Source organism: Augochlora pura, chromosome 4 (assembly GCF_028453695.1).
Source record: "Augochlora pura isolate Apur16 chromosome 4, APUR_v2.2.1, whole genome shotgun sequence".
Classification (NCBI taxonomy): Eukaryota; Metazoa; Arthropoda; class Insecta; order Hymenoptera; family Halictidae; genus Augochlora; species Augochlora pura.
Genome location: NC_135775.1, coordinates 6476775 through 6500569, shown reverse-complemented (window position 1 = coordinate 6500569; position 23795 = coordinate 6476775). Strand labels below are relative to the sequence as shown.

Below are 23795 nucleotides of genomic sequence, written 5' to 3'. Positions count from 1 at the left end.
CCACCCTGATTCAGCCGCGAAGCAAGGTCGAAGACACAGCGGGATCAATTAATCGTCTTCTTTTGGTTGACGATAGAATCGCGATTGGTTGCAGCACGCGCCAATCGCGGACAAGAAGAGGCCGGGAAGTCCTTTGTCGGTTCTCGAGGTCGAGGACCCGAAGCAATGTGTTCTCGCGCACTTCATGACGCCGTTGGAGCCATTGGACCCGCTGACGGAGTCCCCGGTCTCCCGTCCGTTGGTCCTGCAACGGGACACCGCTGCCGAACTGGTCGCGGAAATAGCGCCATCCGCTTCCCAGAGCATTCTGCTCACGAACATGGAGAAAAATGGTAATTCGAGGGACACCTTGTAGAGGAGTAGGGTTGACGGATCGCGCCGCGACGGTAACGCGACCGCCTCTCCGCCGGCGTTGATAAATGTCGGGCAACAATATCCGAAGACGCCGGCTGAACTCCGTACACTTCGCGGTAACGACACGGCGAAGCATAACGCTCCGCCGGCTGCCATGAAGATAGATTTCGGTCCTCCCCTCGTCGATGACAAACGACGTCGCGGCGACGGAAAAATTACAATCGGACGGCGCGCCGCTCCGCGAATTTCGCGGAATTTCATTGGCAGTCTCGTTGAACCGACGTTCGCTTCGATGAGTGTACTCCAAAGGGAAAGTTTCGATTTACTTGGGAACTCTTCGGCGTGTCCGGCTGGTGCCAATTGTTCGGCAATATTTGAAACTGCGAGATCAATTTGTTTGCTCCGCAATTCTCTTGGCAACCGTTCCCCGTTTCTTCGTGCTCGTTCTTTAGGAATTTCTGCCCTTCTTTTGAGTTCGGTCTCGTTGAAAACTTGAGAATGCGTGGCTGGATTATTAGGTATACCGGAAAGTTCTGTCGGATAATGTCATATTAAGTTTTAATAATTATGCATATGCTCATTCGAGACATATATTTTTCACAAATATTATTTACAAATTGCCATCACGCTGGCTAGAGATCATATGTAACGAAATTAAATTGTATAATAAATATCATTAAATGTATGAAATTATATTAATTATATTAACATATTTTATTCTATTTATTTCACTTCGCAGACAGAAATTTCCGGTAGTCCTAATATTATACATATATAAAACTATCACTTTGATTTTGAACCATGGTGCACCCTTTCGCGCAATGTCTGCAATCAGATCGTTGAAAATGATTTCCTAATCTCATATAATTACTCAAAACACTTCTCAACTCTCTGTGGCTCGGTATAACTTTGTTACGTACCTATTGAACATTATATGTCCTTTTCTTAACTTTTCATTTTTAATTACATCGTTTCAAAATATGTTCTTTTTCTCTTTCAAAATCGATTATAATAATTGATATATAATTATAACTTTCAATCTTCACTTCACACATCCGACAAAATTCAATCTCTTTAGATTGTTTAATTCATAACTAATTAATTGACATCTCCTATTCGTATACAAAATTTAGACTATACATATATTGCGGATTTTTATTCGAGCCGCTAAAGGATTAATCAGTTTCAATGATCTTGTAAGGATCGTGGCACCAAAACGGCGCCCTTATCAGATAGAGAAAAATTCGAAAACGGTTACCAATGGTTCGGTAAATGATCTTCGATGGTTATGCGAAGATCGGCAAGCGTCCGGCTAGGGAAGGTGCGAACGAGGAACGGGAAGATGCAGTTGTGACTTATTTGTGATTTATTTGCGACTGGTATAATAATTTCAGCCGATTTCCCATTCATCACGTACTACCTAATAAACAAACAGAACACGGATCCCGTGGACTTTTACAACGAGGTTCAATGCGCCGCCCTGAGGAAGTTCGACCCCCGGGATCTCCGTTACGCGGCCAGCCACACGTTGGATCTGTTCAACGAGGTAGCAACGATCGCGAGGCCCCCATTGGAACCACCTGGTGTCAGACCACCGATTCCGTCCACCGGCTACATCGTCTCGATCTTCAAGGTGTTCGAGGGCGATGACGGCCTCAAGTTCGAGCAGAACTGGCTCTATTGGACCGGTAATTCTTTATACCACGTTCACCCCCGGTGTCAGCGTATTTTTCTGAATTTGTAGCTTCATTTCATTTTATTCGTTTCTTTATATTTCATTTTATATTCATTTCTACTCCAAATGGATTTTGTTCTACTACTCTATTTCTTTTATTATACTTATGCTTTTTTCATTACTAAATAAATTTATTCATTACAAATAAACGAAAATTGTCTACGTTAATTCGAAGATATTGAAGACGCGTGCTTTATTCTTCTTTTTCCGAATAATTTTAATAAATCCAAATTAATACGTAAAGATTCTCAATTTCTTTCAATCTTTTCACTATTTTGTATATCGCCATTCCATTTTCACCGTAAAAGCATAAAATTCGTAGTTTAATTGCAAACGTATAAAGTCAATCAAATTAAGGAACTTAAAGATGTAACGTCGGACTCAACTGCGGTTGCAGTCCGATTAAAAATGGCCGACACCGGTCATCGAAGTCTCCGTTCAGTCGTCACAGTGTACCGTTTCGTTCCAGGCGCCCGCATGATGTACCGGTACTTGCCAAAATCGGTAGGCCTGAGGCGCATCACGCTGCACAAATCGATGTCACAGGGCGACAAGATGTACCTGCTGATCTGCGAGTGCTCGCAGCTGCAAGACAATCTATCCGCGGCGGCCATACTGTTGCCGGCGTTGCGGGCCCGATTATGCGGCTACACCGGTTTGTACAGGCCTTCCGTGTGCTTCTGATTCCTCAAGAAACGCTGACGACGCGCCCGCGCCGGCGGCGTGCAGCCGGGCAGAGCCACGCTCTGAGAGACCGCGAACACAGAAAAATATCTCTCCGGACATCGTGGAGGTATCAACGACCATCGTCGGAGCAATCCAAAGGGGTGTCTCTCGGTGGCGACGCGACGCCGCCGCGGGTCGTTCTCTTCAAGAAGCGTTCGTCGGCTAGATCCAGTCTGATCTCGAGCTTATCGAGCGGGGGTAGGACTTTTCGCAAAACAGAAAGACGATCAGTAGTTGCGAAGTAACACGGAGGAGAAGAAGAAAAAGAAGAAGAAGAAGAAGAAGAGGAAGAAGAAGGGAGTCTTTTACGAGGGGTCGTTTCGCTGACTCGTAAAACCGGCCCGCGATATCGGTCAGATACGATCTTCTCGTTCCCGGTTTTATAAAAGTCACTTATTTTCATACACCAGCGTGTACTATCACGGTGTTAGGCCGGCCCGCGCTGCTTACGACTTTTATCGAGGTTAGAGAGAGCGCGCGCGCGCGCGCGTGAACTGGCGCCGCTCTATTGGAGCCGACGGGATCCTACGGAGGAGGATCGAGGCACGCGGTTTCCGGCGCACTCTTCGTATACGCTTTAGGGACATATTCTCTCAACGAATCTTGGTACGCTTCCGGGCTGCACGACCCGTGTCTAGTTACGCCTCTGGCCAGTTTGTATTTTTCGACTTTGCATACTTCATCCGACGTTCAAGCGGACGTTTATTGCAAAACGAGCGTGGTCCGCTCGATACGCCGAGGGACGCGCGCATCCGCATGCACACGGGGAGGACACACCGTGCTGTCGGCGGCGTTTGCCAACGCGAGGCTGCATGGGATTAAAGAGTTATCGGTAATAGACAGCGTGGTCTGCGCCGAACGTAACATTTTCTTCTGGACCGTGTTTCCTCTTTCGCTTTTCGCTTTCCTTTTTCTCTTTCGCTGAATGCACCTCTCTTTTTCTACTCATACTCTATTGGAATACTTCTTCTCTCTGCTCGAATTCTTCCACATAGGGATACTTCTTTTTATTCCTTTACCTATCTACCGATACACTTCTCTCTCTCTTTTCCTCTTTCTTTCTTTCTTTATTCTCTCTTTTTCTCTCTCTTTGTCTCTCTTTACCTATACGTACTCCGCAATGAAGTACGCTTGGTACTTCATTTTAATCTCACGTCCCATCTTTTTATAGGTACACCCCCACTAAAAGTATTAGGACACTTGCGGTAAAATTAAATAGATTTGAAAAACTGATAGGAAATTATTATAATTTCTTCAATTTATTTCAAAGTTTTATTTCAAAATTACATTACGCTGCAACAAGGGCATATACATTTTACATTATAATAAAAATTAACGTCAATTATGTAAAGAGAAATTAAATTTTCTTTTCGTTGACGTATCCGTCACGGGTTTTAATTACCAAGTGAATTGTTTAACAACTTTGACATCGGTTTTATTAGTATTCTCTTATCTTTAATCCTATCTGGTTCCATGCATTTTCTAGCGTGCTACACGTATTAAGAAAACACATCGTTGTACAAAGCGGCGCATACATTCTCAACGAACAGAATACAGTAAATGAGTAAAGTAATTACACAAATGGCACGAACACTTGTAACTTACTATATATTTTCGACAATGCAATGCCATAAAACTCATTCATAATACTCGTGCAGATATTTCTTAAACTAAACGGAAAATTACAATTCATATTAAATCAGGAGGTGTCCTAATACTTTTGGAAAGGAGTGTACATACTTTCTCTATTCTCTTTTCAATCGAATACCTATATTCGTCTACACGAATGATCTCTTCTTTCATAGCGCACGCATACTAGGAACTGCGCCCTCGATGAAATAATCTTCGACAGTGACTCGCGTATTCTGCTCTACTTTCATCGAAGCAACTCGCTGCTCATAGTTCTTTACCTTCGATTCAAATTCTCTGAACTATTTACTGAAAACACGGTACAATTTCTGCTCCCGCACACGCTTCTTTCTCTCTAACGATTCTCTCAACGCACCGATTCCTCTTTAAAATCGTCTCCTCCGCTTTGCTAAACTACAAACCATGTATGATTCTCGCGAGAGCATTAGAGTGCCAAACAGAAGCGTTTTTCGATACCGGAATGTTGTGCAGGATATCGTGCGAGACACAGGTGTAACTTCTAGTGATTTTCCACCTATTGGTGTCGCTTGTTAAACGAACGTCTACCAAGTTGTACCGCCGGCAGTACGCGCACACACGCACGCACACAGAGGACAGAGGACATATACAGAACTTTTATTACTTATCGACGACTTATCGATTAAATCGCTGACTTACATATCATATACTCGATAAACTGTGATATCCGAACGATTGACGTATATATCACACGTGGAATGGGGCGCGCGAAAACGTGTCGCGCGGCGTATCTTTTCTTTCGTTTTATCTACCGCATACGAACGAATAGATGATCCTCGTGGAGGAACGCTAGTCTGCGAGACACAATTTTAGGCGGAACCGGACGCTCTCGACGGTTTTTTAGTGGCTACGTCGGAGGACGCTCTGCAATTTAATCCGAAACTTTTATCTGATTAACAATTTCACACCGTTTGATATTACATATCCTTGCCTGGATTATCAAAGCGAGTGGATTCCGAGCGGACGGGATGCAACGGGCGTTCCCGCAGATTCTTCGATTGAATGGCGATCTGTCTGCTCCAGACACGTATTATACTACTTGCGAATGAAGCGTTACGTTTCTCCGGCGAAAACTGTAAATTAACCGTGCGACGACGGACCATTTTCACAAGTGTCCATTTATTTTGGAATTATTCAGAACACAATTTGAAAAGATATTTTTATGTCCTAATGCGACAGCGATTTATTTGATTCATTTATCGAAATTTGAATAATTAAGTATACGGCTTAAGTGCTTTGTATTAAAATTGACACAACCACTGCCCTGCGAGGAATAACGTTGTTACAAAATTACTGCGGTTAAGTCTTCGCTATTTAATCTTGGCGACTCTCGAAACTACGCCCTATTAAAGTTAATTAAACTCTACGTTTTATAAATTTAAAAAATTATTCATCTCTTCGTTTAATGTATTATTTCACGCTAGTCTTTCTTTAACCGAGCTAAAACAACTTCGGAAGCACCGAACGGGTTCTTTAGTTTTCTTTTACGTGGGGATCAAAGGTTCTCATGGTAACGTTTCATTCTTCTCCGTCGCGATCATTTTAATTGCATGGAATTCTTGCGAACAGAGACTCCGTTTCCGATTCGACGATCTTGCATTCGCAAGAGAATTAATTAGCCCGCAGTTCCGCCATTTAATCCCTGCGTCTGCGCCCGGATTGTCCGCGGGGACGAAGAGACAAGTCTCTCTCCCGACTTTTTCGCGGGGAAAGCTTAATAAAAGAATCTCTCTTAGGTTGCCCGGTAGAAGTATCTAGGATGAGGGCGAGTAGCGTGAATTGGCATTCGTAGTACAAACCGTGAAAACGAGGAAGTTCGAAGCAAAAAAAAAAAAGTAACGCCAGTAAGAGGAAGAAATCAAAAACCATAGTGAAAACGTATAGTCAATATACGCTTGTTGCATACCAGACAATAGCTAGGATGATTGCGCAGGCGCGATCGGTAAACGAAAAAAAAATAAAACGTAGATTTTTAAGGACACCACCTCCATCGACGGCGTATACTTACAATACGTCCCGTTCGTAACTCGCTGAAACAAAAACGTGGAACAAGAGACGCTCTTAAGTATAAGACGATTAATAACGCGCGAGCTGGTGCCGTGGCAGCGATTGCCTCTGATCTTGGTTCGAATCGATAAAATAAAATCGGATTTTAGAATGAAAAGAATTATGTAATAAAAAGAAATGCATAGAATCCACAATTGGACGTTGAAATAGCGATCATGCTGATCAGATTTAATTCCATCCATTAATAATGAATGCCGCATCGATCACATATAGATGACATAAATGTTTCTTAACAGTTTTCAAAATTCATTTGTATTGTCGTGTATGTATATTCGAACAAATTCTATTTTATTAGGATTTCTAAAATATCTTTCCCATTAATATATTCTTAGAAAAGTAGTCAAATTTATTTTTATTCTGAATTTGCGTCGACTAAACCTATTACATCGTGTAATAGGTTCTTTTCATCCGTCACGAATATGTCACGATGTTATAACGCAAAGACTTGATCAGATTTAGTGGGAGCTCTATGTCTCTTAGGACTTACTATGTTTCTTAGGACCTTTTAATAAATCGTCCGCCGACGCATTGGCCGTCAGAAGATCGCTGGCACGAGACCGGGAATTAAAATAGGGGGACGACGAGCGAAAACCAAAAGAATTTCTGAACGAATGTGAACTCGCGATTTTACTGTGATCCCAAGTGTATCGCGGCGGATATAATATATTGTATTACAAAAAAAAAAAGACGATACACGATTTGTTCGGTGTGCGATTTGGGTGTCGGTCCACTTTTGAGAAGGGGGGTACGCCGTTCGGGTAAACGTGTTCTTCGCCTGCACAAGTTTGTCTACGTGAGCACCTTTTTTTGCTCCGCGTGGAGGAGAGTAACGTCTGTTCAGGGTAATCTTTACTCTGCGGACAAGCGAATCGGATCCAGAACAGAGATCCCGAGGATCGTGGTACCACGGAACCAGGTTGGATCAATGCGAAGACGGATTGGTACTCTGCGATTACGATAGGTTTATTATATCATGTACAACGAATACGATGAAATTAATAATAAATCACTTCTAATATTAGAACGCTTCAACGATTTCTTTGCCCGCTAACAAGATAATAGAAGTTATTGTTAATTTGTGAACAATGTAAAAGAAATTCCATTTTATGCATAAAGGAGTTATTATTAACTAATACGTTTGTACAAGCGTATTGATTAGGTAGGTGCGGAAAAAGTAATTACGAACGCGAAAGTTGAATATTTGCACTAAATGTATGATGGGAAACGTTTCGGATTTAATTTAGTGATGGGAAATTAACGTTAGATGGCGCCCTCGCTGATTCTGCTGTAGATTCTAAGCGGATTGCATGTGAACTGCATTACCTCAAAATGGACTGCAGTGGCCTGCATTATCTCTATTGAACGTAGCATTATTTCTTCAATATTAAATTATGTATTTAATATTTAACATTTAACTGGTATAATTTTATGTATTACATATTTGTTGCTATTGAATTTTATTGTACCTTCTTTTGTTTGGAATTATATTGAGTTATTAATGTCGGAGATTTTATAAGACAAACCTTAACAGTTACATTTTTCCTTTATTCCTGTTAACTGATTTGACATTAGGATATTATTTCATGTGTCAATATATTTAATTGGTCACACTGCTAATAAACTCCGTTCAACGCCAACCAGCGTAATGGCAAAACGCTCAAACCATTAGTCAAAGTTACCGACAGAAAGATTAAAATATCAACAATAGCTGCAATTGGTAACGGCAGTTAACAATTCAAACGTACATTCAAGTTTGTTTATGAATTACTTTAACTATATATATTATTTGCATTTATATACACCTTCAATAGATGTTCTTACTTTCAAGAGATCACAATAAACAATTCGATGTTACTAAAATGAATTGCTTTATTTACAGATCAGTGAAGTAATCGATGTACTGCATAATCAGAAAAATATAAACTAATTCAGAGCATATAATATACAACTTAAAATCTGTACTTAGTTAGTAACCTCTCGGTCCTCTGAATCTTCTTCTAGCATCGATCTGAAACGTAGAAATCCAAATGTATTCGCATCTTCGTCATATACATATATACAAATATCCATTTATTAACTAATAATATTTACGATTGAATGTTTGCACTCGTAAAACGCTCGATGCAAGGCAAAGCACTCGGCAGGCACGGATTTGTCTTTACTTCGTAAACAGTCTTTGGGCGTGCGTTTAGACTGCAATAAGTAACAATGTTATCGCACGATACTCTCTCGCTGAATGTAATAGTATGCAACCGATAAAAACTTGTTGGAGTAATCAAAACGGGAGAGATTGTATAAACATCGGCAGAGAGTGTATAAACATCGGCAGAGAAAATCATGGGAGGTTAAAGTCACTAATAATGAACACTATAATTTCTTACAATTTGACAGCAATCAGTTTCTAGCAAACACATTTTTAAATTTGCCCGAAGGGAAGCGCATTTTGACTTATCCTTTAATTGTTCACCGTCAGTCGAGTATCGCATCATCTTGAATGATATAATGTATCACAACGTTCCTAAGATATACTGGTCGATTATGTTTAATTCATTTCGTAGAAGTAACCCTAACCTTCCACCGTGGCCAGTCCGTATCAACAATACATATGGCCAGCGAAGCCAGCCAAAGGCCATTGGGTAGTTGCAATCGGTGAACAGTCAAGTTAAAGTCTAAAACAACATTCTATTCTGCAATAGAAGTGATTTCCGAATAACGTTTAGATCGGGAAATCAAAATTAACAAAGGATACCGAAAGACAACGAAGTACGAGGTAATTGACAGTTATGGCTTTTTTTTTTGTGACGTTTGACAGTTCACATATGTAATATTTCGATCTTAATTGTCTAGAAGAGAATGTAATTTTTGTAAAATCGCGCCAATTACATTGTAATTTACAGTGTAACTTGCAACATTTAATTACAGTATAATTCTTTTTAATTTCAGTTTTTAAATCAAACTTATTTTTAGAATTTACCTGCAATGTCATTTTACAGGAAAATGGTTTATCACCGCGGCAATCAAAGGGAAGGTTCACCGCATTATGTATTTTTGTATTCAGACGATGAAGCCAGTCAAGATGAAGATGATATTCCTCTGCAACCACGTAACAAGACTGCATCGTTGCCACGTAAAGTGGAAGTGATTAATGTTCAATTGAAGCCTGAGGACACTTTGCAAGCATTGGCAGTGAGGTGCAGATGCACGGTAATATCTATGAAACGTTAAATAGCATTAAGTTGATTAAAACATCCTTTCTAAATTACAATTTCAGATATCCGAATTAAAGAGAATCAACAAGATCCACAGAGAGAACGAGATCCATGCAAGACGGTTTATAAAGGTGCCAGTTCAACCATTCTCTCTGCTGACTGAAACCTTGGGAGAGAATCAGATTGAACAAGCCATCACAAGCAGTGTAAGTATATCTGCTGATGGAGAAGTGAGTATGTCTACACAAAATTTGTCGCTAAATGTAATCAAGAGTCCAACTGTAACTCAGTCGCCAAATGTAGAGATCAATACAATAATATTGAATTCGGTGTGTGAACCCTTATCATCATACAATAATAGTAATACTTTAGAGATTGTTAGCACAGAATCTGAACAGTTGCTTCCACCATCGGAGAGCAATTCAAATAGCGCTCATCTAATAGATACATTTAGGTGTTCTGGTGATGACTGTGGATTATCCTGGACACACCTCCTTGCATTTTCACTATTCATATGTTTGGCAGTGCCTATTGTATACATACTTTTCATAAGAGCAGTTTCATTTAAACATCATTCAATTACCAATCACTAGCAATACTGTAAAAAAGTTGTTTTACGAATGAGTGTAGAAAGTGAACCCGTAATCTCTACTTACTAAAACTAGTCGTTACATGACTTGTAATGACTTGCAAACGATATTACAAGATATTATTTTCTTATATTAATATTGCGTCACCACGGTAAAATTTGTTACTGAATGATACAAATAAGTTATATAATACATAAGTTAAAGTGCCTTTATGAGTATCTGATGCATTAATATGATAGGTGAATGCTAGTGCGTGTGTGAATACAAATATGATACTAAACATTATACAGATAGTATAATATGTAATGGAGCAATTGCCAAAGACATTTCCATTGGCAGTTGAGCTGCTCATAAGGATCTTGTATAACAAGAACGAAAGATATACATATTCTTATTTTAAGTTTTCTCGATGACACGTGATATTAAGCGTTTTTTAAACCATACTTTGTTGTAATAACGATAGGATTAACGTACACTATCATTTGTGATGTATTCGTACGTACATTTTATATTACATTAACGTTGTTGTTTCAAGAAAGTACAAACGAATTACTACAACTGAACGAAGCATCTTCCTCTGTAGTAATATTTTTATGTAATTATAACCAATACATATTTTATTGAACAGCTTCCGACGTTATGTAAAATGAGCTTTTGATAATATTTTCTTGTTAAAGTCTATGAGAAATATATTTTTTAACAATGAAATTTGTCTCATTTACTGTATCCCTTTAACATGTATTTTAAAACTATGGAATATTCTATTTGCTGTCAAATTCTCAGTGTAATCAAACGCAACAAGGTTTCTGTACAAATATTTTCTATTATTTTCTTTATTTTTATAAGTCGAGTTACAAAAATCAAAATGGTAATTGATGTCTCTTGCAACTTTTAGCAACTGATGTTTCCTTGCTTTGCCAATCTTTAGCCATTCCAAGATATCCTGCAATTAATAAAATAGAAAACTAAGTATCTTAGTCTACAAGCAGGCGAAAAAATTGTTACAGTTAATTATGTTCAGAATGAATACTAATATCGTTCAATTTAATTAATTCAGAAGACCGTCGTTGTTTTCATCATTTTATGGTTGTGCTTCGTTAATATTGAATTTTTAAAATTTTGTTACTGACCGTGATTGTATGTTTTATAATCTTAGAACTTCTTAAAACTCTTCTTCGATCCAGTTCCTTTGGACACCTTCAGAACATTAAATCTGACTGTTTTACTGAGGGGTCTGCATTCTCCAATTGTAACTACATCTCCGATTTCCACGTCTCTGTAACATAAAGTAATAATGATAATAACAATAAAAAATAATATCGGAAAAATAATATGTATGAAAGAAAGATCTTTAATCAGAAAATACGATTGTGTGCTTCAATTAACTCTTTCAGAAGACCGTCGTTGATATCATCATGTAATAGCAAATAAATACTTAAAAGCCATGCTAAGTAGTATACAATATCAACCTGAAGCAAGGGCTGAGATGGACACTCATGTTGCGATGCCGTTTCTCAAAACGGTTGTACTTTCTGATATAATGTAGATAATCCCTACGTATGACAATGGTCCTTTGCATTTTCATCTTCTGTACAACACCAGTGAGAATACGTCCTCTGATAGAAATGTTGCCAGTGAATGGACACTTCTTGTCAATGTATGTTCCCTCCAAAGCCTACAATCCAAAATTCAAAATTTATATCATGTTACGAAGCCTTTGGACGATGTTTTTGAAATAGATAAAAATATATGCATACCTCACGAGGTGTTTTGAATCCAAGACCGACATTTCGGCTAAATCTCATAGGCTTCCTTCTCTTGGGGCCCAGACCTTTCTTGCGGTTAAGAAAGATCGTAGGCTGTTTTTGGAATGAACGCTCGGTCTGCGAACATACGAATGCATTTCTAAATTTCACTACACTTGTTCTACAATTCTACAATTGTGCAAAGTACATCATTATCATTGAAAGCATGAACTGTTTAGAGAACTGAACCACGTGCAACGTTCGTACAAAAAGTCACAACATTTTCAGAAATATCTTGAATAACGAATTCTTTATTCTCATTATCAACTGTTACGTTCGAAATGATCACTTGGAAAAAAATATTTGGAGCCTAACAAAATTAAACCGGGAAAAATGAACATATCGTCACCGCTAATACTGAACACGTACCTGATCAGCCATCTTGCCCTACTGAAAGAGAGATCGAAACCGGAAGAGCGATCGCGTCATTTCGCGTTGAATCGAATTTTCAGTCTAGCCAACATGAAATGATAAAATTTCGTATAATTGTGAAATTTGAAAACTTAAATCTTCGACAAGTTATTCGTCATGTTTTTGAGCCTAATAAGATACAAGGACAGTAATGAGATAGAAATTTCTTACACTCTGATTAGCTGATACAGTAATGGGTTTCATTCCCACACATTTTTACGCCGCAGCTTGATCTGCTAACGAGGGTCCACATGGAAATCTTCTTTGCTCTGATTGGCTGTCAATTCACTACTCTGCCAAATATTATTCATCTATCATATTTGATAATTTTCTATTTTATGTTTTACTTTATATTTAAATATAAAAGAATTTCTTAGTTAAAAGTTTGATATGCAAAATTTCAAATCTGCCCTAAAACAATCCTTAAACTACTCTAAAAGTATTTTAAAACTATTCTAAAACTGTCCCAGAATTGCCTGAAAACGTCCGTAAAAGTACTCTAAAACTGCCCCAAAACTACAGTAAAACTACCGTAAATGTATCTCAAAGCTTTCCTAAAAGTACCTCAAAAGTGTCCTAAAATTTTTCTAAAACCTCAAAGGAGAGGGATTAATACAAAAATATGTCGAATGTTGTTTCTTTCTGTTAAGTTATTTATTTTTTACTTTGCCTGCTTTTACTTACTGCCCGCTTTTTTGTAAAGTTAAAGTAATTTTACAGTGATCTTGTTAATCTCTCCGGTTACTCCTATATTGGTTTGTTTATTCGGGTACGACTATTTTAAGAAATTGTTGCAGCTTGTGCTTAAATGTTGAATATTTACAGGAATTCTTTTTCCCAAGCTAACCAAGACACTTTATTAACGTGTAAGGGTTAAATAAAGTGTTTTTCTTTTGCGTTGACATTCAGGACAATGCAATAATTAGCTTAACCTTATCCGGTTCAACCTGCCAAAATATTGCTGACGAAGTCACACATTCGAGTCTTATTTCAATGTGCATTGAATATCATTCTCGAATTCGCTGGTAAATATGGTTCATAATTCTACAAGGCGAAAAATACAAGTAGAATTCATGCTATGTGTTTCAGATGAAGTGTCAGAGGTATAAATGCACGAAAAGAATGAGATGTAAACACGTGAGGCAGCTAGGGATCTTGCTATGGAACACGCACACATAGAGTCCACTGAATTCCTTCTATCTCTTTTGATCATCTCCCTTTCTCTTTCTAAAGTATAGCTGCGTGAAGGTGGGTGCGTAGTAAATTAATTAGGATAAAAGGGGCTTGAATTGAGAGAAAAAAAACTTTTGAAATAAAAGACGATTCCTAATAGATAAAAGAAGTTTCTTCATATTTATGAAAATCAAATGTTCGAACAGGAGTTTTATCCCTGACCTTGTCATTACAGTATCGGATTCTATTCTTGAACACCCCCAGGCCACAATTTGATTCGTTAGCAAGGGGTTGACATAGAAATTCTCCCTGCTTTGATTGACTGATGATACGCTGCTGTAACTGGATCCACTGTGGATTGGATGCGCAATAAAATGGTGGGGATCTGCGAAATACCTTAGAGATTAAGAAAAGTGTGCAGGAATAGGTACCACTACTATACTACTAGTAATAACTTGAAAGATCCGCCGCAAATGTCGCCACTAATCTCCAACTACTTCCTCTGATTTCTCGGTGCGTAAAAAAAATAAAATATTTATTAAGAACGTCGCAGTCGACCATTGTTTCTCCAGAGTATCGATTCCGAGTACATATTTTGCGACGAATTTAAAGTAAGGATATTGACTGGCTGATATTATTTGTCGTGTTATTAAACGAATGCATTGAGGATCGTGCTTTATGAAAAACGGCGCATGAACGATCGATATGCCTATCTGTCTGTAAACTATGTAATCGTTGCGGACTGTACGTGTTTATGGATGTTTCGATGGTTGACAGCTGTCAATCGTACATAGGTTGGTAGTGAGTCACCGCTTCGTCAGTGGAACTAGGTGAAGACCGCTCGCATCGGCAGGTGACTAACAACTCAAGAATTACTGCAACCTTCTGTTTTTTTTCTTTGTTGTGTTATCATTTATCGCACACGCACTTCCTCGTTTTAGCTAAGAACAGTTTATGCTTTTGTGATTCTCCTTTGGAGAAACCTAAAAATTTCAGCACTTGCTTTTTTGGCCTACAAGTTTTGTGCTGGTCCACCACAGGTATCACGCACCATCACCTACCTTCTTTTGTTCAGATGTCCAGGTATTTTTTGTAAGAGCTCTATTTCAACTTTGTTTTGCATCATACAGCGCAGAATTCTCTTAACTTTAGATAACACTTGCTTTGTTCCTATTGTTTCACAGCGATATAACCGGCATGGCGTCTAGTTCCGTCAGCCAGGAGGACTTTGACAATGACTATGAGTTAACGTCGAGGAGGTCCAGAATTAGAACAGCACGGGCAAGGGTTGGTCCACCCAGAGCAGGAGACACTTCTTCAATAAACTTTCAAAGTAATTGTTTCATATTTTTGTCAACACTAACTCCAAATTGCTTGAAATTCTATAGATGAAGATGTAAAATAACATGTTGTATACTTTAAAACATTTTCAATTACCTTCACTGTATATACCTTAACGAGCTGTAATTCTCTCTATTGATATATCTTGCTTATATTCCTATGTATCACAGTGCTTAACACAGAGGGAAACACATATTAATTATGGATGTAGAACTAGATTTATATAGCTGATATAATTATACAGTCTGTGACCTATGATATATACTATATAAATATTCTCTATTGTAGAAAATGCAACAAATGTGGAAGAATCCCAAGGCGTGTGTGAAACAAGCTCAAACAGTGCACCTGGACACGAGAATCAGCAGAACAAACCAATAATGAGGAAACAGGATAAACGTGTTACTGGCCGGTAAGTAGCTTAACCATTGGTCCAATGGTGGAATCGCAAAGATGAAGTTACAATACATTTTCGACCACTTTGTCACTATTATGTAGATCCAGTATAGAGTTTGCATATTTTGCTAACACTTTCTGGATCTGGTTCTAGTGTCTTTAGTGTCGTATCCTGTTTGCACAGGCCAACGCACATAAGTAAGGGCAAGCAGCAACGCGATAGACGAAAACTTAGGGAAAAGAGACGAAGCACCGGAGTAGTGCATTTACCGTCGACGGAGGTTTGTCACTATTTCCAGTCCCTTTAAACTCCCAAATATCTTAACGACTCTGCAGTACTTTCACAGTGAAGTAAAAGAGTCTTTTGTATTCATGCTCGTTTGATATCAAGTTTTTAGACTTTTATACTTTGCATGAGAAATTTAGACACATTCTTTTCCATCTCTTAATAACATTGAATCGAAAATTCAAGTGTAAAAGCGAGGTTGTTTGTTTTTGACTTTTCATCTGGTATTTTCGACAATATATATTACAACGTGTTTTGTTATGGTAGTATGGTAACACTGTTGAATGTACAAGTAGAATTGCACTTAGAAGCTCTGTTGATATACATAGAGTGAATTTTATATAAGTTGTGTTCTCAGACACGAATATAATGGATATTTAGTGAGAGATTTTGTGTGCGAAACCCGTTGTTACTCCGCAATGTAATTTCGTTAGCGACTTAATTCTGCAGAGTACAGGAGGTAGTACAGGAGAAGATGAAGAAGAGCTTAGTGGCACTTGTCTTGAAACTAAATACAACACATATCACAATGAGTTCCTTGATCCTGAACTCATAGAAGTAAGTTCGATAATATAGATATATATTATATATAAATATTTGTTTAATATATTGCACATGATACCATGGATGCGGTGTAAAACGCGAAAACACTTGTAAACAGAGTCAATGTATATACGTGAAACTATGCATGTTTCAGGAACGGACAGCAAAAATGTTTACACAAAGGCGGATCAAAAGGTATAAAACACTGTGATATCTATTATGGTAGCGGAATCATAAATAATTAGTGCTTTAGTGACAATTTAGTAGTTATCTGTAATAAACTGCTACTGCTTTTTAGGCATTACCGTACTTCCTACAGGTCATGTATAAATAGGCACAATTGGTAAGTGCTACTGTACGTGACAATGTACAATTAGGCACGACCTGTACGAAGTACGGTAGGGCTAAGTAGATTCTTTTAAATATGAGCCTGCGTATTGTAACAAGTACGTAAGTCCTTTGTATTCATTTTTTATATATACATACAACAATCAGCGAACAATAATTCTCTATAAATATTCTTCTCTAAAGCGCAAACAACCAACTAACAAAAATCTAAGATCAACTGTTATCACACTCTATTAGAGATGATCGGATGTGTGTGTTAGGATCGTTTACATTAAGGGTCGTGCCTAATATATTGTTATAGGCAGTCCGGTCCGACATTGCGACACTAACGTATGAAAAATACAAATTTCATTTTAGCCACTCCGATTTTGAAGCAGACGACGAAGAGTTCGATTCATTGAACCAGTCAGATCATGGTAACCATGAACCCCAGACATCAGTAAACACTGGGAACATACCCAGAGTGTCTACGTCAACAACAGATAATCCCTATAAGGTACCATCGCATGAAAATGTTTTGAAATTCTTAGCGATAAAAAATATTCTGTTACAGCTAATACAAGTAAGTAAATGATATTAATTATTACGTTGAACAATTTCAGTTAATAGAACAAGTCCAAGAGGAGAACAGGAGGCTATTATCGCTCCTCGACGATCGAGATCGCAAGATCAGGGTCTTGGAGGCACGTTTGTTGCAGCAGCAACACGAAATGACCATGGAGCGACAACGAGTGCAGCAAGAGATGGAGTTGATTCACGCGATGGAGGCCTTGGTCGAGAATGAATAACTCTCTATACACGAGACAGCCCGACGACGCACCGTCAATCCTACGGATCGATTCTTAGATATCGCGGATCAGCCGTGAATTAAGCAACATATACCAATAGTTTCCATTAATCGTGAATTTACTTGTTAATAAATAGCCGAGACAGGCAGATAGCGAAGCGGCTTTTAAGATGATATGCGGAAACAGAAATGACGATACAAATCGGAAACATGGAAGAGAATCAGGATAAGTTAATGCTACAATAGTATCACGCTACAAAGATTCTTCTGTATATCATGTTTTTTGGTAAACAAGCAATAGATCTCGTCGCGCGAGCAGAAGAGAAATAATCATAATTTATCTGCTTCATCTATAGAGCTTTAGTTGAGTGAATTTTATTAACGCAATGGAGAGAGAAAAGAAGAGAAAAGTACATATATATATTATATATAAAGCATAAATATCTAAATATATATATTGTTTTGCGTCGTCGTATTGTTGGTATCTAATCACAGTCGACAAGGTGGGGTTAATGTTTTTCGCGATGTAACCGCGTAAACGGTAGACGAGGTGCTCCGAGTTTGTTATAATATCGTTGATAGACCAGCGATTGAGAATCATCGTCGAATCTATGCTTGACATAATCGCAGACCTTCTAAGTACCGGCGTTTTATACTGTGAATGTGATCTACAGTAGCGTGGCGTGCAAAAGTATCCGTCTAACATCATTTTATAATGAAATCATTTCCCGTAGCGGTACAGAATATTAACGTATAGAAAGTGCTGCGCATTAATACTGCAAACAGGAGGAACTTCCTACAAATATCGTAACAATAGGACTTTTAATAGAATACATTAAACTGTTTTGTACCCCGTAGAATTTGCACGTCATCGCGCATCGGTGATGCTCGACCATTGTCGTGCGATGTCACTTTTTTTACCCGCGAAGATGTCCGCTTCGCCTTGTCTATCTCATCGGTGTAAGGTTTAAGGAAAACGGCGTAATACGTTTTGAAATTATGGATTCGTGCGACCCGTTCTTTGCAACAGAGAGGCACAAAACAAATAATTCCGTACTGCATTTAATTCGACTGTGAAACAAAGGATCGTGGTTTGAGTAGGGAGCGAGGGAAACGAGTCCAGAAAACAAAGCATGAATCCTCTATTTACTACTACTTGTATACTGTTACAACTAGAGCTTCGGACTTGTCCATTGGAACTGTCACCGTAAATGAATTTAATTACTCGTGATTGTTTAATCGCAGAAGCGGATACCATCCGGAGCTTCAGTTACAACCTATTTTACAGCCAAGCGTGTGTACAGGATGATCCATATAACACGATACAGTATAAGTAGTCGTTGAAAGATGGAACTTCCTGTGTACATGCTAGTGCAGGAGACTGAGAATGTGAGTGCATTGTGCATGTGAGCGAGCATTATCGAGAGAAAGTAACAGGTCGAATTTGTAACTTACGTACTTGATCGTATGCACAATCATATTTTTATTTGTCAATAGGACTGCTCGGAAACGAGGGAACTATGTGCATCAGTGGTCATCTTGGTTCCACCTAATCGTCGATTTCAGTTTTCGATGAAAGCGTGTCGACAGAGATTGCTCGGTCTAAGATGATTGAACCCGATTCCATCGTAAGAATTTGGGAATTTGGAAACTTTATTATATTCGAAATTCGATATTTTCTGTCTAAATAAACATGTTCTTAATAATTGTTTCTTTTACTTTCCTGCAATCCAATAAAACTATGTGTTTCTACTTGAAGAATTAGTGGACAAATAACTTTCTACAAGATCTTGAAAGGTTAGTGGATACTGCGCGATCAAAGGAGTATAAGCTGCTGTATAAGATTTTCCTGAATGTAATTTGCACTTCAAGGTTGAATCGCATGCGATTACGTATTCGCATCGAAGGATGGGTTATCGCAACGACTATTTATCGCAGGTCGACATATACAATTTTATTGTTAAAGTTCTTCCACAATCCAGTAAACGCTACATACACATATACATTCTTACGACGCAACAGGTACTACACGCTCATGGCCTTCTTCCGCCTCTCCCCCCTTCCCCCCTGATCTGCTCCTCTCTCAATTTTTTTCCACAGTGCTTAATCACTTCGTCTCCGTTCGCGATCCGCCTGCCTGCCTTCACTCTGCGATATTATGTTTCTATGTACAACGCTATTCGCTACACTTTTTACAAAGACCATGGGGGTTGGCGTCGCGACCACCATAAATCCCATAGGACGCCCGCAGCTTCCGCTGGTACTCCGTTTCGTCCATGGTCCGTTCAAGAGGGAAAATAAAGGCGACGTCTCTTTGATATGTACCGTTTTATCTTCTTCTTCGAGAGAATTAGAGAATACTTGAAGGAACTTACTCTGTCTCGTGTACTTCATTACCATGAACCCATTTCTTCCTTTCAACACACGCAGTCATAGGTTTCTCTTTCTCTCTCGTTCGCTCACTAGCTTATCGAGCTTTTATTGTCAACAGTTGAGTCTCTAACGTAGAAAGGCATATCGGTTTTACAAAGCGATCCTTCTTTCGTACTTCTTCGCGTTTCTTCGTTCCTGTTTGAACAGCTGCTCGGTTTGATTAACAGCGATTGTCGTATGTCGTAATAGTATCCGCGCATTTGTTACATTCTATATCAACGGCTTCGTTTTCTTCTTTCTCTTGTCCTGTAGGCCACCGTTCCCCGAGGTATTTCGACGATCAAACTGGATATTTTCCCTTCTTTCGTTCGTTCTTTCTTCGCGCGGACACGCGAGGATGACTCGTCGGTTCAAATAAAAGCGGTATTACAAAGCTAAGATACATACGTGGGCTCAAAGGCGACCGAAAACTGCTCTAACGCATTCGAACTTAATATACAAGATGGCCGTCCGTGTGGATCGCACAGGTGATCTTCGAGCACGGTTTCTACTTAAAGATGCGTATGGATCGATGAACTTGGGTCGAAGAAGCTTTCCCTTCATTCACTGCACTCAATCATTGGTTACGTGAAGACTCGAAATATAATTATCCTTCTACCTCGATTCTCTGTTTAAATGTCCAAAGTAATAATTCAATAAGTTGGCTTAGCAATTAGACCTAAGTTAAGCCTAGGTCTCAGCATTTGAATGCTGAAGTCTGAATGAAAAAGATATTAGTCCATCAAAGAGAATACCATGAAAATAATTAAAATTGCATAGAAAACTTTAGAATATGGTATTCTTGCGCTTCACGTGACCAATTCGGATAGATGCAGCATGAAAATTGAACTTCTCGACTATCTCGTTCGACGTTCGTACATTAAATTTTGTCGTTGCATCGAAGCTCGGAACTCGTCGAAATTCGAACTAAAAATCGATTCGGTAAAAAAGAAAGAAAAAGAAAAACAGAACGAAAATAATCGTATACATGTCGTCCCTCGAGTCTCTCGACGACGTGTTCCGTTTACGCTAAATTAATCGGCGTGTTGTATGCGCGCGCGCGTGTGGGGCCATTTACTCCGCCATTCTCTCCTCGCCTCTCACTCTCGTTCGCACCTTAAAGTAAATCAATTACATCCCGACAAACGACTAGATGATCACGATGGTTGGATCTCAACCAGATCCTTAAATGCTACGGACCGCGCTTCGTGGTTAAGTTAAATCTTCCGATTAACGATACACAATTATCCATTATCAAATATAAACCACCTCGATATCGAGTAGTGTGTAATATACGAATACAGATACAAATAGGCAAAGGCAAAAAAGAAAAGAAAAACGCAAACATAGTGATCCACCGCGCCTCGAGCACCCAGGGATCACCGGAACCCTGATTCAAAGCGGTGACGAAATCGATAATTATCGAATACGTTCCAAATTCTTCAAAAGTCGAATCGAACACGGGACATTTCGATGACTGATTCCTCGACCGCTGGTGAACCTTCACCCGGCGACACCGATCCCGAGTGATTAGGACGCAATGAATTGTTATTGACCTCAATTGAAGCACGTTCGACCGTGTTTCGTCGTCGACGCTACGACTGCCCTGCGTACCCGGGGTGCAACCCTCTCATTTCTTCGAAACGCACCCTTTCTTCCGACAACACCAGTGTCCCTAAGCAAGGTACCTCTAAGATCCCGATTAAAACTGAAATTATACAACGTAAGAACGAAACAATGCTGTTCCTAACTAAAAAGTCTTTCTAGACGCACATAGAAAATCGTTTTCCGAAGAGGTGAATGAAAAAAATCGCATCGCAGAATCTGATAGACGCTTCTTGGACCTTTGACGCCTCGGAACACTGTCGTAAGTACACCTCTCTTTCTCTCTCTCTCTTCTCTCACACCGAGTCTCTCTCTCTCTCCGACGAAATAAATAATTCCCGCCGCGCCGGCGAGATCGAATTCTCTCTCTCTCTCTCTTCATTACTTCTCTCGTTCTTTCTCTCTTCTACCCACTGAAATAAGTTATCTGGTCGATTTCGAAGTAATAATCCGTCCTCTGTGAATCGGCCTTTTTTTTTCTTGTCCGGGGTTTCGGGCGATCGCCAAGGCACGTGTTATAGTAGCAAATCTATAGTATAGATCCGAGTTCTTCAGGTTCTTCTTCGTCGCCTTCTCCCGTTGTCTTGGTTCGCGAACAGGAAGAACGACCTCGACTCGCGCGGATGTACAGGATATGTATCAGAGTTTCGTTCGACGCCGGTCGGCCTCGCGATCCTTGGCTCTTCCGGCCGAGCCACCACGAGGATATGGAACGCGGCTCCAACCTGTCGTTGCGTGACCTCAGACGCTGCAACCGGAAGTCACTTCTTCGCTGTTCTGCTGATGAGACCAGCGACACTGATGGCAGCTCTTTGGCTCCTCGGGGGCTGATGCCATGCCGCCGGACGCCCTCAAACCTTGCTCGAGCTCCAGCAACTGGCCCATGAAGTTCAGGTTCGGGCTGATGATCGGACGCGCGTTCTTCACCAGCTTGTACGCCTCCACCATCGACAGACCTTTGTGCCGCATGATGTACGCGATCGCGATCGTTGCACTGCGCGACACGCCTGCTTGACAGTGCACCAGTACGCTGCTTCCAGATTTTCGGGCTTCCTCTGTAACAACAAAGTGAACCTTGGCTTAGTGGGATGAAGATGCGAGATTCAATTCTTAGCTCTATAGAAGTGTTCAGTTTAGTGAGAGTATGAGAATCTGTTTGCAAACTCTGTTTTGTATTTGACCTTTTTTTTGTCTACAATATTCTTACTGATATCAGGAAACGATTTTCTTAATTTTTAAATATTTGTTCCTGTTTTTACTGTTTTCCATCTAGCTCGATTTTTTCCCCAGAATGATATTAATTATCGTTTCCAAAAAGAATAAATTTGTAAAAATAAAGCATAATAGATAAACATGTAATATTCATACTGAATAAATATATCTCGCCCTATCGTATAGTTTATGCGGGACAATAATGTATAAGATGTTCCGCAGCCTAATCCTTGGAATTCCGAACCAGATCCGCGGAGGTCGAAGATACCAAAGAGACGAAGGATTACGAATCGCGTGGGTTCGAGAGAATCTAGCCGCTACCATCCGGTGGATGAGGGTCATCGACGCGTCTCGGGTCGACGTCATCCGGAATTTCTAGGAGGTTGATCTACGGGAACGTGCGGGAACACAATGATCCGACCGACCGTGCAACTCGCTCGGATGACGCGGGGATCGCGTTATAAACGGTCAAACAAACCAGTCGTGGTAACCCAAACAGGCGATTCGGTTACGTAACATGGGGGACGCTATCGTATCGCCAATGAGTCACACCGACGACCGCCCGTATCCACTCCAACTACTGTGTGCATCGAGAGAAAGAGAGAAAGCCGCCGCAAGTGCGGATGCATGCGAATACGAAGTGCGCTGTCCTTTAAAAAAATAATGGCCCAGAATCTAACATTGTACGATATTTTTGAAAGAAAATCTGAACTGTTGTCGAAGGAATATTATGGACAATAAGACCTTATTATACTCTTTATTCCTTCAATATATATACTCCATACATTTTCCTTTATATCTCCTAGTTCATATAAAATGCACTATAATAACCTGTCGATCTCGTTGCGAAGATTTTGAACATAATATGCAAAATATAAATGTCACGTATTTCGAAATAAAATTCTGCTCTTCTATGATCAATATTTAAGCATTGTAGCAAAGACTGGTCTGCTTCGTTCAGTGTAGCAAAATTCAATTCTTTAAAACTAAAACTATAAATTTCAAATTTTTCAGAAATATATCCGAATAAAAGTTGTGAATAAAATTATCGGCGCGATCAATGGTGTTAAAAATATTGCTCCATTTGCAACGGATTATTCGCGATACTCTTATCAATAAGAAATAGC

At 39.5% G+C, this 23795-nt stretch overlaps 6 protein-coding genes across 16 annotated transcripts in view; 3 read left to right on the top strand and 3 right to left on the bottom strand.

Annotated features, from left to right (window-relative positions):
* The first annotated feature begins 6 nt into the window (after positions 1-6).
* On the top strand, positions 7-6926 carry LOC144468684 (uncharacterized protein C01C4.2). Its single transcript, XM_078178325.1, has 3 exons — positions 7-332; positions 1749-2042; positions 2559-6926. The coding sequence occupies exons 1-3, from the start codon at positions 185-187 to the stop codon at positions 2771-2773; spliced, it is 657 nt and encodes a 218-aa protein (XP_078034451.1). The 5' UTR covers positions 7-184; the 3' UTR covers positions 2774-6926.
* Positions 6927-8399: 1473 nt separating this feature from the next.
* Positions 8400-9073, bottom strand: LOC144468914 (cytochrome c oxidase assembly factor 5). Its single transcript, XM_078178720.1, has 3 exons — positions 8932-9073; positions 8642-8743; positions 8400-8558 (listed from the first exon to the last, which is right to left on the bottom strand). Exons 1-3 carry the CDS (start codon positions 9037-9039, stop codon positions 8517-8519), a joined length of 252 nt encoding a protein of 83 aa, XP_078034846.1. The 5' UTR covers positions 9040-9073; the 3' UTR covers positions 8400-8516.
* A 108-nt stretch (positions 9074-9181) lies between these two features.
* On the top strand, positions 9182-11038 carry LOC144468912 (uncharacterized). Its single transcript, XM_078178718.1, has 3 exons — positions 9182-9320; positions 9544-9754; positions 9822-11038. Exons 2-3 carry the CDS (start codon positions 9548-9550, stop codon positions 10350-10352), a joined length of 738 nt encoding a protein of 245 aa, XP_078034844.1. The 5' UTR covers positions 9182-9320; positions 9544-9547; the 3' UTR covers positions 10353-11038.
* A 114-nt stretch (positions 11039-11152) lies between these two features.
* Rps11 (ribosomal protein S11) lies at positions 11153-12602 on the bottom strand. Its single transcript, XM_078178719.1, has 5 exons — positions 12524-12602; positions 12107-12232; positions 11819-12024; positions 11480-11625; positions 11153-11292 (listed from the first exon to the last, which is right to left on the bottom strand). Exons 1-4 carry the CDS (start codon positions 12533-12535, stop codon positions 11502-11504), a joined length of 468 nt encoding a protein of 155 aa, XP_078034845.1. The 5' UTR covers positions 12536-12602; the 3' UTR covers positions 11153-11292; positions 11480-11501.
* Positions 12603-14208: 1606 nt separating this feature from the next.
* On the top strand, positions 14209-19140 carry LOC144469601 (uncharacterized). 11 transcript variants are annotated; one of them, XM_078180055.1, is made up of 10 exons: positions 14209-14591; positions 14779-14821; positions 14923-15071; positions 15368-15491; positions 15630-15756; positions 16212-16319; positions 16459-16499; positions 16603-16647; positions 17010-17148; positions 17255-19139. In XM_078180055.1, the coding sequence occupies exons 2-10, from the start codon at positions 14814-14816 to the stop codon at positions 17438-17440; spliced, it is 927 nt and encodes a 308-aa protein (XP_078036181.1). In that variant the 5' UTR covers positions 14209-14591; positions 14779-14813; the 3' UTR covers positions 17441-19139. The 11 variants fall into 11 exon arrangements, with proteins under 11 accessions (XP_078036181.1, XP_078036179.1, XP_078036176.1 ...); XM_078180053.1 differs by having other exon boundaries at positions 14779-14830; XM_078180050.1 differs by having other exon boundaries at positions 14735-14830.
* A 238-nt stretch (positions 19141-19378) lies between these two features.
* The window catches only part of LOC144469600 (dual specificity protein phosphatase 10), an 85432-nt gene continuing 81015 nt past the window's right edge, over positions 19379-23795 (bottom strand). The window contains exon 3 of the mRNA XM_078180045.1: positions 19379-22511. Within this exon, the coding sequence (XP_078036171.1) occupies positions 22198-22511 (314 nt within the window). The 3' untranslated portion in view covers positions 19379-22197. The remainder of the gene's footprint in view (positions 22512-23795) is intronic.